The following is a 13,639-nucleotide window of genomic DNA, read 5'->3' on the forward strand; positions in this document are numbered from 1 at the left end:
CTACGGTGCCAGCTACCAGCCAGCACAAAGGGCCGCCTCTTTAACAAAGCCTGAACAACAACAACAACACAAAAGCGAGCAGCGGCGACAGTCTACAGGCAGTCCGGACGCTGCAGTGTTCATACATGTTGTTTGATGCACAGAATAGTGCTCAGAGATCGCTATCCTTCTGTGCTCGAGGCTGTGATCCGAAAGGGGCGGCGCTAACGCTATTAGGAAGGCATGGAAATGGTCCGTGCTCACGAGGCTGAGCTTCCCCTCATCATCGTTGTCTTTGATGAAGTCCTTGTGCATCAACAGCAGTTTCTGTCGCCTTGACCATCGGACCGCGCTCATGGACAGTGGCACAAGATGTCCCAGTTGACTTCACGACGTCCGCGGCAGCATGAGGTCTTTCTCTGCTTGCTGCCTGACCACCTGTTTTTTCCCCTTCAGATGGACCTCACATGAGAGTGGTATCCGCCTCCATCTCACCGTCCACTGAACATAGATTGTCGATTCGTGCTTCTGAGCGAGAACCGCGTCGATATTACAGGTAGCCGCCACATGAACAAGTTGCTTTATTCTTCTCTGATTCAGAATGCTCAAGGGCATGATTCTGCCATCATACAAAGTCTTGCCCATGGGCTTTCTATCTGCTCTTTTACATAAAGGTGCCAGAATTTTCCTTGAAGCTCTATTGACTGCTCACTGATCAATTTCCATAGGCTCGGGTTGAGCAGCGCCCTCATCTACTGTTCCCTCTGTGGCTTCACCATCAGGGCCGCCCACAGGTTCTGTTTTCACGGTTTCTACAAAGTCCTTCCTCCTATTACCGATTTTCTCCTGCTTGAACGCTTCAATCTGCTCCTTGACGTCGGTAGCTAAGGGAATAGTGGTCAGTATGTGTACGTGAAAATCAACGGGCACATAAACTTACCAGGGATGATATCCTCGATCTTCAGCGGTACTCGATTGAAAGGATCATGCGGATCGCTCAACAAATGACTCCGAATTGTGCTTCGGTCGATCACGATCTTGCTGACTGGCAACCTCACAGGATCTTCCATTAGGGTGAACATCAGAGGATCAAGGAACTCGTCTGGAATCTCGCCAAGATCAGCGTCCGCTGCCTCATCCTCCTCTCTGGCCTTCCTGAATTTCTCGATCAAACGTGCCCACTTGTTGAGCTCTTCAGGAGATTTCAGGACGAATCTCTTTAGAACAGAGCCTGCCGCAAAGAAGTTGTCCGGCTTGTATGAGCGCCCGTCACGGGCCACAGCCAAAATGAAGTTCTCCTTTTCACTCAGGTTGAGGTAGACATCGACGATCTCACTCAGTAGAGCCTTCGGATTGAAGTTGTACTCCGCCAAGTTATCAACCTTGAGTGATGAACTCTTGGGCCCAACCATAGCATCGAGGTTGTAGTCCAGCATGTCTGCCAGTCGCTGGACAATTTCAGGCATGGTGAAAGCATCACCAAGCGCTTCCGTGAAAAGCTTCAACATGTCGACCGTCTCATTGGTCAGTTGCATGTAAGATTTTGCTTTGCCTTTGGCTTGCTCTAGGGCTTCTTCTTTTTCCTGTCTTTGTTGCTCATTCAGAGTCGTTCCAGCGAGAGATAGTTCTTTCGACAAGTCGTAAATGCTGTGGAATGCTGTAAAAGATTCATCCAGAACGAATGTGACGTCGTTGAGCAGCAAGTTGACAAACCTCACGAAAAACTCCATGTTGACCTTGGCTTCCCGCAGAAGATTATCCCGATAGACGGTATTTGCCCAGACACATTTGATGATCTGAAAGATTTCGTACCGCACGTTGAATTTGTCGAAAAATTGTCCGTGACCACCCATGAACTCTGCCTCGATGAAGAATCTCATTAACGAATGCAACAAGTGCTCAGTCGCGAAAGGCAGACTGTTGTATTGATCAGCCAATATACCCCGGCCGCCTTGACGCCATGCCCATGTACCGCGGAACAAAATGGTGACCAATGAAGCTTTTAGGTAAGGATTTCTGATGTACTCGGAATTCCGTAAAAACGTGACACACAGCATAATTAGCTCGTCTGACTGTGTTGAAGAAATGATCTGTGGCATGTTGTACATGATGAAGCCGAAATTACCGCTGATTATATCCAAGAAATACTCAGGTAAGTTCTTGAAATCTTCGGGTTCTTCGGCAGGTAGTGGAAGAGCCAGCTTCTCCTTAGGAAACTGACGATGGGTAGAAACCAGGCGGAGCAACCATACGGTCACGAATCGCATGAACTGCATTGATCGAGTTTGTGCAAGTTCGTCGAGTAACACAGCCTGAACAGCATATTTGTATGATAGCCCCTTGTCATGCTGATCTTTGAACTTCTTAAGTTGACTTTCGTATACTCTCAACTGCATTGGATTGTTGACGTATTTGTGTCGCTCGGTTTCGAATTGCTCGATCTGTTTAGCCATGTGCTTCAGCTCGCGGTCCATATCCTTAAGCATGGTCCGTGCCGCCTCGCTGCCATAATGGTGTGCAGCGACTGTCAGGAAGAAACACTCGGAGATGAAGTTGTTGGGGCCATCAAGTTGTGTTTCGTAGTATGCATCGGACTCGTCTTGGTCAGCGTTGATTTTGGTCTCGTCTTTGATGTCCACCCGCGGATGTCTGCGCAGGTAACCCACGTCGACACGGTCCAGCTTCGAAAATTGAGCGTCCATGAACGGCTCGCAGAGCTGATCTAAACAAGTATTTACGTTGATCATGAAACCGTCGCTTGAGACTGTCTTCTTGTCCACACGCATAGCTCTTCGCTTATGGTTTGAATTGACCACGAGGGCGAACCAGTCCAAGATGCGGTCTCTTGCGTCAGGCGATGCGCGTACTAGGGTGTTGACAATATCGAAGAGTTCCGTCTGATGAGCTCTTAATGACATCTGCAGAGATTGCTGAGCATTTCTGATCCTGCCTGGATCCATTGTTTTTGGTGCTGAGAAATACTGATTCGTGACCTCGGCCTGAAGAGGTGATATTTGGAAGTAGGGTCCAAGCAATGTGGCGACCTCCAAACCTGCAGCTGGAACAGACTCAGCCAAAAACATGGGAGACTGTGTAATGGCAACCGCTACAGGCTTGTATCTGATGAGGTGTCGCAGCATCGCAGTGTACCGACGATAGTCGCTGTCCATTGTCAAGCCGGCCAGTCTCACACTAAGCTTCTCCACAGCTTTGACGAACTTGTCTCTTATCTGATCATCATCTTCAAATCTGGTGACGACCTCGGTGAGAAAGTCGTGACATACACCACGATCATCTTCTGGATCGGCAAGGAGGTGATCTGCCAACGCAGTGGCGCCATCATATTCTATGCCGAAGATGTCTGGTGTGGTGATGGACAGAATGCACCAACTCATGCACAGTCTTCTCGCTTCCGAGATGACCGTCCACTTCTTGTTCTCAGGAGTCCGCTCTTTAACGCCTTTACTCAGTCTCGTGATTCTCTTCCAACAGCCAAATAACCAGTCGTGTGGGGTTGATTGTCCCAAGTTGGCTCCAGCCTCCATGATAGCCTGCTCAAGCAACTCATTATTCAACAGCAACGGCTTTTCCTCGCTCTGTAGTTCTTCCCGAAGTTGTGGCACAGGATGGAGAGTCTGACCGTGGATATCCCTCATCTGCTGGGGATCGAGGCTCAGGCGAAAGATACTCCTTAGCGTACGGTCTTCCCACTGTTCGATGGTCTCGTTCGGCCTTGAGCCTTGTCTCGAAGTCGGTCGCTCCGGGCCATCTATCTCTCTCTTTTGAGGCGTGATGGTTATACGTGTCGCAGGTGCAGGCGAGGAGGCTTTGGAGATATTGATGGATGGTGCTGGTGATGCGCTGGGAACTGGCGGCTGTGGAGCGCTGACTGGAGGCGTGGAGAGTAAAGAGGGCGGCTTTGATTGCGAGACATCTTGCGTTGAGGTCGCGGGATCTGAAGACAGCGACTGTGACTCTGGCTGCGGCTGCTGTTGGGCTTGCTGCAGTTTTGCCAGTCTTTTGTTGCGGATCTGATGGATGTTAGACACTTCTGATGCGTACGCACCCTACGCACCTTATCCGAGTCTAACGACGGGTCCGACATTCTCGTTGTTGTAGAGATGACAAATGTGGCGGCGAGCGAATGTCGGTTTCTAGGCGCAAGATGGATGATGTACTCCGTACAACTGAACTTGGGGTAACCAACCCAAATTGCCTTGCGGGTCGGAGATATTGGGCGAAACGCGAAGAACGTCACTAAGTTAAGTACCTGATTATCCGATGATAAGCCGCTGGGTGACAGCCAGCACGACGGACATCCTCGCCAGTTATCTAAGTTACCTATCGTTGCACACATGGACAAGCACCATCGCCATCCGTAAAGCAAAAATGTTGGCTACCTTGACTCGAGATGTTACGGCGCGTCTACAATAGCCGCACCCATATCTATTCACCTATAAAATCTCCGGTAAGTTTTCTTGAAAGTTCAGGCAACAGCGCTGCATGTCTTGGATGGCCGGTATCAGATCTGGTTCCTGAACTGATCTTCTTCGTATTCGAAGGAACGTTCATCAACTGCGCCGATCTCAGTGAAAGCAAACTCATCCCCCAGGCAATCAAGCCTTGCTTTGACACGATACGCGGCATCTTCTAGGCTGCTCCCATCATCCGCATCTTTCCTTAAGAGGTCCTTGCTCAGGCCGTCGAAGAGCAACGTCAGCGATGAAGCTCTCCACACATTCCGCATAGCGCTCAACGAGACCTTACTCGTTGCGGTCAGGAAGAACACGATGCTAAGAAGCAACAGGGCGGCGGGAAATGATAACCACGCCCACTGGACGCCAATACACGTCTGAAGACCCTGCACTGTCCCTGTAGCGAGCCCGGCGCTCGAATTATCCCCTTGCTGGCGCATGACTGCTGTTATGGCATTGGCGAGTCCATGTGCAGTCTGCTGGAAGTGCGGGAGGTTGCCAGCGCCAGAGTTCCAAAGATTCAGTAGCCATATGGGTCCCTGGGCGACTTCGCCGTAGTAGCTCACGTTCTGGTTATCGAAGAGCCCATTGAGGATGTTAGGTATCTCACCAGTCGGGATCAAACCCAGGGTCCAAATACAGTCGTTCGGCCACCATTCCCCTTTGCTAGAGCTAGAGTTGTATGGGGTGAAGCCTACCCTTGTACACAGGTCTGTGGGAGCCATGGGAACTGGACTTGGTTCGCAAGCCGACCAAATGAGTTGCGTAAGGTTTGATTCATCGCTGATGAGTACCAAAATATCGAGTCACTGCCATGAAAGCTTACACGCTGGCTCGTGACAAGCCGCTCCTGCAGAATTCCGTTCGAAACATTCCCGGCATAAGTATTCACGCAAGGATAGAGAGAACACCTGAAGGCAGAGGCAGTCATGTAGCTCTCGTCTGGCGTCCTGAGGGTTTCGAACGAGAACAGACTGCTGTTAGTATTGTCACTGTTCTTGATCACGTATTTGGTATTGACAATGGTTCCCAGTTGATCGGCTCCAAATGTCGGCCCGATTGTACACCCCGATGGCAAGGTGAGATACCACAGTACGCCTTCATAGCTAATGTTTCGAATGGAGCTTGAGATGTCCGTACACTGACTGCACATTGCAATGGACGAGTACGAAGCACCACCTGATTGCGAAAAGGTGCAATTACCAGAGAGGCAATCAGTCGTGATACCCGCAGTCCTATTAGAAGGTGGGTCGATCAGACCCAGGTAAAGTGCTGCAGTCATTGATGCAGTCGGGAGTTGGGAAACGATATCAATTTCGAACCCTAGGGTGTAAAAATTGCTCGTAGGAATGACTGCCGTGAGTCCAGGTTCCAGCACATTGCAATCGTAGTATTGTAATATTTGTTGTGAGAAAGGATCTATGCCGATCCTGAATTCCTGTCCGTCAGTCTTGTGTCCCGAGCATCGCCAAACAGTATCAGAGCATGATGAAGAGTCCACTAAATGGGCCACAGGCCAGAAAAGAAGAGAACTCACGATAGCACCGTGATAATGGCACCCATGGTTGCGAGTTGCCTGCAGGACCCTGGCGTTAGCGTCGGTACCCTTGCATGTGATCATGGTAGCGATGCATACCGTGCTCGAAGTATGAAGATCAACTGATGAAGATCAACTTCAACGAACCCTAGGTCCTCGACTTGCAGAATCAAACCGCTCGAGATCTCCAAGTTCCTGAGGTTGACGAAACCACAGCCACTTCAGGCGACTGATCCCTGGCGTGTCTGTCAGCTGCCGAGTGAGGCCAATGACACGTCTGCATACCCTCAGCAACTTGGATGAGCAGTGAGAACCTGAATACACCCGTGAAGATGGCTATCAAGGCGTTGATTGATATCATGTGAGGCCATTGAGGCAGCGGACGGCCCTGGTGTATGGCGAGAGTGACAACGATGGCCCCAAGAGCAACCACAGCTAAGGAGGCACCGAATATCTCTACTCTGAACGAGGAGACAAACCTCCACTGGTCGCCCTGTCCCTCACTACAAGCCGTGAGCCTTCAAAGATTATCCTGCAAGCCGTTTCGGCGAGTCCTCACCAGTTGCCAAGAAATCTGCGCTTCCACGACGACAAGGATCTGGCACCTTTCCTCGAGGAAGCGATAGGAGATGCAAGACCGGTCATGATGAGTTTTCGACTGATTGCACACGTAGACAAGGATCCTACGGTGCAACAAAGCAATATGCGATATCGACCCGCTGGATCTGTAGGTTGAAACCGTGCTCAGGCTCTTTGACAGTGCTTCGAACAGTCTATCGAGGAAGTGCAACGGTCTGAGTAGGACCCCGCCGTGAGATTGGCAAAGCTGCAAAAGCGCAGTCAACCTCGTCTACCTTTGGGCTTGGAATGAAGCAGTCGGGTGATGTCAGTGTAGACTAGTCGAGGACACAGACTTGATACTGGGTGCCTGGTGGCAGAGGACGGTGTATTGAGTGTAGCCATTGGCTCAGGCGACGACTCCCACGTTATCCAACAAGTCGGTTAAGGATATGGGTGAGTAGACAAACTGGGCGCCTGTTGCGTGTTCGCCTTGTGCCTTGAATGCCGGGGTGACTCCAGCATAGCGCGAATAGAACCTGTAGATCACAATGTGCATCCAGCCCATTTCAGTGCTGCAACTCGCGAGAGATGCGGGGCTGTTTTGGCCATCTGTGAGTACCCTATCCATTCGGTTGGCGGTGAAGAGATTCACTAGTGTAGAAGACGTGGTCAACTTTAGCTCTTTCGAGCACGTCCGCCCGGGACTTTTCTGCATATCAATCGTCCCGTGCCGCTAAATCTTTTGGCCCCTACCACTACTGAGACAGGCAGGATCACAATTGGAGTGACATAGCTTCGTTTCCGTTGCAGTGTCTGAGGAAAACATACACATGCGTCTGTTTGGTCGAAGGTCAAAGATTCATATTCGAACACGGAAGATGTGTGATAGAAGCTGCACGCTGGCTTCACGGAATCGCCATGGACCAGTTCGACAATACCACCAACGCCCAGCAATAATGCAATTCAAAGGAATTCGCCCACAACCCACTCAGTACTGTCGACTTATCTTCAGTTCATCCAGCCGCCTGCACCCCGGCATAGGCATATCCCTCGCCCGCCGCAACCTAGACTCATCCGTGAAGAAGAACCCCGTTGCGTCGTTTATTTCCTGTCGTTTTCGATGAACTTCTGTATCGCACTGATATTTCAGACTGGAAACATAATCGACCTCCGCACGTTGATCAAGCGAATTGAATTGCCTCGAACCGTAGCCCTCAACTTGGGCTGGGTTGACGAAGTAGTCGATCCTGTACCTGGGCGTTACTCGATGTAGCGTATGTGGCGGAACAGGCGAGTCGAAGCGGACTTGAGGGGTTGAATCGGTTGAGCCGGAAAAGAAAGAGGAGAGCAAAGGTAGTATGAACAGTAGCAGGAGCGGTAAAAGTTGTGTTAATGCGGACAGGCCACTCGGGGGAGGCTCTGCGTTGGCGTCTCTGGGCCTCCTTCGTGGTGTATTGCCGCCCATGCGATGTACTGTGAAGCCCGGTCCACCTCCCATATTGAAGACAAATTGCGGCCCGCCGAATCCACCACCACCTGAAACTTGTCAGCGCGTCTATACCACAAAGATGTGCACAAGAGTTCCTCACCAAAAGGCATACCACCGCCCCCGAAGAATCTGTTAAACAACTCTTCCGGCGAGATTTCGTCCTCGTAGAAAGGACCCCTCCCACTTCCAGCCGATCGGGCGAAGCCACTGAATGGACTCGCTCCTGCACTTGCAGATCCGCTACTTGAGAAGCGGTTATCAGGGTCACCACCGAATTGATCATATTTAGATTTCTTCTCTGCATCGGATAATATCTGAAAGGCTCTCGACACCACTATTGCCGTCAGCTATGTCAATCCAACTTTCGAGTCTGAACTCACTTTTGAAAGCTTCGTCTGCGCCGTCATAACCATTTTTATCAGGATGCGTCAATAGACTTATTTTTCTGTAGGCCTTTTTGATCTCTGCATCCGTGGACGTTTTCTCTATCGATAGGATTTCGTAGAACGCGGTAGGACTGCATTTTCGTATCCGTATGACCTCGGCTTTCTGTTGAGGAGTGTATTTGCGTTCTTGATTCCCTTGGTTATGGTCTCGGGGAGTCGCTGAACCATTTGCTTTGGCATCGGAGCCAGAGGCTGATGCGGACATGCCGCGGATGTCGCGATGCTTTCTAGCTCAGAACGAGGACCGTTGAGTTCAAGATGTTAGTATTATCGTCGGAGCGCGTTGTGAAATGCGATCATTGAACAAAGGTGGTCACAAGAAGTGAAATCGTAGGGTAATTCTAAGTCAATTAGTGGGTGGACTGGATTGCCCGCAGCGCGGAGCGGGAGTCGCAGGCTTTGGCGCCTAAGCCTCGTATCTCTGGGCAAGAGCCATGATCCTCAGGTTGCACCTCAAAGCCATGGCATGACGTACATTGTATTCTCGGTCTACTTCTACCACGATACTTTCACTTTCGCGCCTTGCCATTTTATCAAACAACCACAGCATAAAGGTCGCGACTACGATACCAAACATGGCTGACCCTCAGAAAAAGGAAGAAGCCAAACAGTCACTTCTGCAGACTGCCAAAAAATGGGGAGGTACGTTCAGCAAGCTCTGCGCGCAATGCATGCGTTGACTGCTTCCAGTCTATCTACTCACACTCTTTATAGAGAATCCAGTTCCTCCTGCGCTTCTTGCGACCTTGGTCTTTGCTCAACATGCGAGACCCTTACAACCAGTTCCCATGCTGTTTCCACCACTTCTTCTCTTCTCGACTTACCTCAACCTCCAAGGTTACAAGATTGACAGTGCCGGGACTACTGCTGCGCTTAGCGGTACGTATCTTGTGCTAGCTGGTAGACGAAGAATGGGCTTCATGAACAAATTCGGCGCGCGAGGAATCATTCGCGGTGCGACGATGGGGTTGTGTCTGGTAAATGTTGTCGGCGGAGGTCTCGCCTATAGTTTTGGCAGTCGATCGAAGGAGGATGGCAAGAAGAGCATCTAAGGCGCGAAACACGGAAAGAGCTTGATCGATAGACTCCTATATGGGTGACCTTCGGAAGAGCAGAGAACGTTGTTCAAACTGTGAGCTCAAGTCACCCAAGCAGGTGTCAGTCACCACACATCGGACATGGAGGCCCGCTTGTCTCCTTGACGACACAATCCGATTGCAGGGGCCGACCACTAAAGAAGCACCTGAGTGAAGTGGGACAAGGAGATGTCGCGGTTGCGGGCTGTCACAGCCGTAATGCACATTATGATCGATATGTTGGCATTCGTCAAGTGCGGCTTATGACGGCGAAGCTGGCCGGCTCCAAGAAGACCCATTCACGATATCGATTCAGGCAAGCACAGATGCAGACGCTGCCGATCAAGTAATCCAACCATGATCTGGGAAATGAGAAGTTGTCCAGCATCCTTTACAGTGTGGAGGGTCAATACGTTGCAACACTTGCTGGGGTATTGCATGGTCGAAAATGGACAGAGACGTCCTCGATAAGTCCAGCAGTCCAGTCTCTCTGAGCGAATTGCGATACTGCTTGACCACGCGCAGTATATGATGGAGGCAGACGCAATGGCCTCCAACAATCTTGGGATGGTGGAACAACAGTGGGTTCTGGGGAACAAAGAGACCTTCCATGACAGGACATGAGATCGTAGTGTTCAGCCTGCTTTGCGCTGTGTATATGAAATGTTACATGCCTCCTCAGTGGTTCGCAGCCGATAACCCTCTCGCAACGATTGACCCGTCTCCATCCCGCCAGACCATGTTGGCCGACCACTTCTTAATCTTCCACAAGTCATCCTTGCTGTCCTTAACCAGATCGAGGACATATATCGATCCCGTCATAAAGTGTGCCGTTGCTGGATCTGGACCCTCTCCTCCTCTGTAGTGCTGGGCGACAGCATACGCCGACAGTGTGGCAGTGTCTTCTCCATCCTTGACATCCACGCGGACGTTGCTGATGTGGTGTGTCGTATCCAGGGGTCCGATGAAGTCGAATATGTATTGCTTGATCTGGTCCCGCCCTTTCGTGCCTATCGACCCTTTCAATTCCATGGAGATGTCTTCGCCTTCGGTAAGCGACGATCGGAACATCTCCCAGTCGTTGAGATCGAGCCCTAAAACGCAACGATACAGTGCATCGGCGACAGCTTCGCGCAGGGAAAGAGATGAGATCTTGATACGCGTGTCCATCTTGACGTTGACGAGCGGCGAGAGTATATCGACTTCACCGAGTTCGATACAGGCACAGAGTAGTGCTGTAGTTTACCTTGTATCCCGTCCTACCTTTATATCCTTACCTTACCTGATCGTAGACCTTTTATAGTGCGATGTGCTATTGCGATACACAGGGTGTGGTCGGGGTTTCTGCCACGTTCGCCTGCTCGACACTTATTTCCGATTACTTCCCGCCCTCGTGCAGGACAATGGCAATGGCAAGGAGTTTGAGTTGTTCCGTGAGACTGTTGTCGGATAAATAGCCATTCCTTTGATGACGGAGATAAGGTCAGGTACGGGGGTAATATCCGGCTGAATGAACAAAGAGGGATTGTTCCCACGACATGATGCACAATAACCGTTTGTGGGCTCTTACCATGATACATGATGCATAGTGAACGTTTGTGGGTTCCTAAACTCTGCGGGTGACAGGAATATTGATCAGTGCTTCATGCAAGTTGCAACGCTTCCGAGATCCGAGGAAAGAACGTATCAAGGTGGCTATCCGAAGAACTCAAAGTGCGTGAACAGCAACGCTCTAACAGGGCGGTGCGAAAGCAGCAAGCTCCGGCAGCACGCCAGGCGGTTGACTGCCTCAGGGAGCTCGATCAGACGAGGGTGTTTATATATACAATGTGATATATTGTCGGCGAAGCCATCATTAAATAGTCAGATATATACCTGGAGATATTAAATTATTAATCCGAGAATGGAACCGGGATATTTCTCTCCAGATATCCCCGCCACGTAGGTAGTGTTCTCTTCCTCTGGGTGCCAGAAGTAAGTCCCAGATCCTCAATGGCACTACCCCACTTGATCAACTCCGCTTCAGCCCAGGCAGTCTGCATAATTGCAAGACCAAAGGGCATGCCGCTGACGGTGCGAACGCCACCAGGGACAGTGATGACAGGATAACCAGCCTGAGCAGCGATCTCGTAGCTCTGGCCGACATCTGGAGGGACCAGAAGCCCATCGAGCTTCTTGCCATTGTAGGTCAAAGCATCGTTGATGCCCTGGCGGGTCTTGTTTTGGCAGAAGCTCAGGGCTTGCCAGTAGGTTTCATTGTAGACACCTCCAGTGGCTAGAGACGCCTCGAATCCATCCTGACCAGAATAGAATGCTGGGATGCCCAGAGGCCAGGGGTAGCCACCCTCAGTGCCGTCGTTGTCGTAGTTGTAATTGACGAGGTCCTCAATCGTCTTGATCTCGGTGTTGGTCAGCTCGGAAAGATACTTGTTGATGTTGTTGTAGAAGTCCACCTTGACGTAGGTATACTCGGACTCGTTAGGGTAGCCTCTGGTCGAGCCATAGTCCCAGTTCCAGCCGTCGGGCGAGACGAGGGTCTCGTAGTCTGTGATTTCGGTGTTGTTAATTATGGTCGCGCCGGCTCCTTTAATCAGATCGAGGAGCTCGCCGAGCTGCTCCAGCTGGTCTTCATCGGCGTAGATCCAGAAACTGTTCCAAGGCAGACCGAAGGTCGCATTCTTCAGAGCGTCCTTCTTAGACAGGAATTGCGCATAGCCTCCGCTGGGGGTGTTACCTGTCTGGGCTGAGGTATAGTTGTCGTTGGCGTCAACGCCATAAATCGCGTCCAAGGCATAGGTGGCGTCTCGGACTGTCTTGCCAAAAGCGCCGACTGTATCTTGATGCTCACTCTCCGGGATGACACCAGCGCGAGACGTCAAGCCGACGGTAGGCTTGATGCCAATGATGGCGTTACGCTCTGCAGGGTTGATGACACTGCCATCCGTCTCGGTGCCCAAGGCGAATGCGATGACGTTCGCTGCGACAGCGATGGCGCTGCCGGAACTGCTTCCACCAGGGTTGGTGGTCAGGTTGTAGGAGCTTCGGGCTTGACCACCACGTCCAGAATAACCCTCGGAGTAGTTATTGCTTCGCATGTCCGCCCATTCACTCAAGGTGGCTTTGCCGAATAAGACGGCACCAGCTTTGCGAAGCTGCGCAACGACATGAGCGTCTCTGGGCACGATGCTGCCGACCAGTGCCCAACTGCCAGCCGTTGTGTCCATCTTGTCTTTGGACGCGATATTGTCTTTGACAATGAAAGGAATTCCATGGAGTGGACCTCGGACCGTTCCATTCTTTCTTTCATGGTCGAGGGACGCTGCGATCGATAGAGCATCGGGATTGAACTCAAGAATGGAGCTGCGAGGTGTGTCAGTGTGTGGCGACCGCAGGACACATTTATCACTAACTTGATGTATCCTTGTGTCTGATATGCTCTTTCAAGATAGCAGATGACAAGTTGTTGAGAAGTCAAGGTGCCATTGCTCATGGCAGCTTGCATCTCGTCGATGGTCGCCTCTTCCAATTGGAAAGAGCCGCATGGTGGCATGGGAAACAACTCCGTCGTATTCGCATCTGCGAGCAGAGGAAAGAACAACGAGTTGGAGAGGGTCGTCTGTGCTTGCGCAACAGAGGCGGCAAGACCGAGTGCATAGGCGACGGCTGCGAATGTTCTCATCATGGCGGCGCAGGGCTGAGAGCTCGGGTGTCTTGAGCTCGAGTCTCCTGCAGATGTCAGGGTGACACAACCTGAAAGAAATGGTTTTATGCAGTCCTACGAACCTTGACCGGCCACAACAAGAGCTTCATCGGCACGTGGGTAGCGTCTCGTTAGTATGATGCAAGCTTTTTGAAGAGGATCTCCAAATCTCTTGGTGACGCAGGGGCTAGTGAGGGCACCAGTGGGCAGCCCTGTCTAGCTCCGGGCAGCAAAGTTGTGGGCTGAGGCGGCCTGAAGAGCCCTATGGACTACCGAGGAGAGCTTTTCGTTTATCTGACCTAACTAAAAACGTGTCTGATCGTTCTTCCCACCGGATCTTGATTTTTGACAGTCCTGTCAAGCTGTTTCCTACGAT

The 13,639-nt window shown here is 51.1% G+C and overlaps 6 protein-coding genes across 6 annotated transcripts; 1 reads left to right on the forward strand and 5 right to left on the reverse strand.

The window, feature by feature from the left end:
- Nucleotides 1-687: 687 nt before the first annotated feature.
- Nucleotides 688-4,084, reverse strand: EDD37DRAFT_558079 (ubiquitin conjugation factor E4 B; the record flags this gene model as incomplete). Its single annotated transcript, XM_062813739.1, has 3 exons — nt 688-863; nt 920-4,010; nt 4,055-4,084. The coding sequence occupies 3 exons, from the start codon at nt 4,082-4,084 to the stop codon at nt 688-690; spliced, it is 3,297 nt and encodes a 1,098-aa protein (XP_062675764.1).
- Nucleotides 4,085-4,501: 417 nt separating this feature from the next.
- Nucleotides 4,502-5,179, reverse strand: EDD37DRAFT_645612 (uncharacterized protein; the record flags this gene model as incomplete). The annotated part of the gene is made up of 1 exon (XM_062817647.1): nt 4,502-5,179. One exon carries the CDS (start codon nt 5,177-5,179, stop codon nt 4,502-4,504), a length of 678 nt encoding a protein of 225 aa, XP_062675765.1.
- Nucleotides 5,180-7,540: 2,361 nt separating this feature from the next.
- On the reverse strand, nt 7,541-8,692 carry EDD37DRAFT_604750 (DnaJ protein, subfamily B, member 12; the record flags this gene model as incomplete). The annotated part of the gene is made up of 3 exons (XM_062814767.1): nt 7,541-8,088; nt 8,154-8,375; nt 8,422-8,692. The coding sequence occupies 3 exons, from the start codon at nt 8,690-8,692 to the stop codon at nt 7,541-7,543; spliced, it is 1,041 nt and encodes a 346-aa protein (XP_062675766.1).
- Nucleotides 8,693-8,923: 231 nt separating this feature from the next.
- On the forward strand, nt 8,924-9,890 carry EDD37DRAFT_73799 (uncharacterized protein). The gene is made up of 2 exons (XM_062820215.1): nt 8,924-9,129; nt 9,202-9,890. Exons 1-2 carry the CDS (start codon nt 9,063-9,065, stop codon nt 9,537-9,539), a joined length of 405 nt encoding a protein of 134 aa, XP_062675767.1. The 5' UTR covers nt 8,924-9,062; the 3' UTR covers nt 9,540-9,890.
- On the reverse strand, nt 9,891-11,006 carry EDD37DRAFT_73800 (uncharacterized protein). Its single transcript, XM_062820216.1, has one exon. The coding sequence runs from the start codon at nt 10,731-10,733 to the stop codon at nt 10,242-10,244; it is 492 nt and encodes a 163-aa protein (XP_062675768.1). The 5' UTR covers nt 10,734-11,006; the 3' UTR covers nt 9,891-10,241.
- Nucleotides 11,007-11,425: 419 nt separating this feature from the next.
- EDD37DRAFT_73898 (amidase signature domain-containing protein) lies at nt 11,426-13,593 on the reverse strand. Its single transcript, XM_062820219.1, has 3 exons — nt 13,347-13,593; nt 12,974-13,286; nt 11,426-12,923 (listed from the first exon to the last, which is right to left on the reverse strand). Exons 2-3 carry the CDS (start codon nt 13,243-13,245, stop codon nt 11,456-11,458), a joined length of 1,740 nt encoding a protein of 579 aa, XP_062675769.1. The 5' UTR covers nt 13,246-13,286; nt 13,347-13,593; the 3' UTR covers nt 11,426-11,455.
- Nucleotides 13,594-13,639: the final 46 nt, after the last annotated feature.

This window comes from Exophiala viscosa (genome assembly GCF_022695815.1).
Source record: "Exophiala viscosa unplaced genomic scaffold EDD37scaffold_1, whole genome shotgun sequence".
NCBI classification, from domain to species: Eukaryota; Fungi; Ascomycota; class Eurotiomycetes; order Chaetothyriales; family Herpotrichiellaceae; genus Exophiala; species Exophiala viscosa.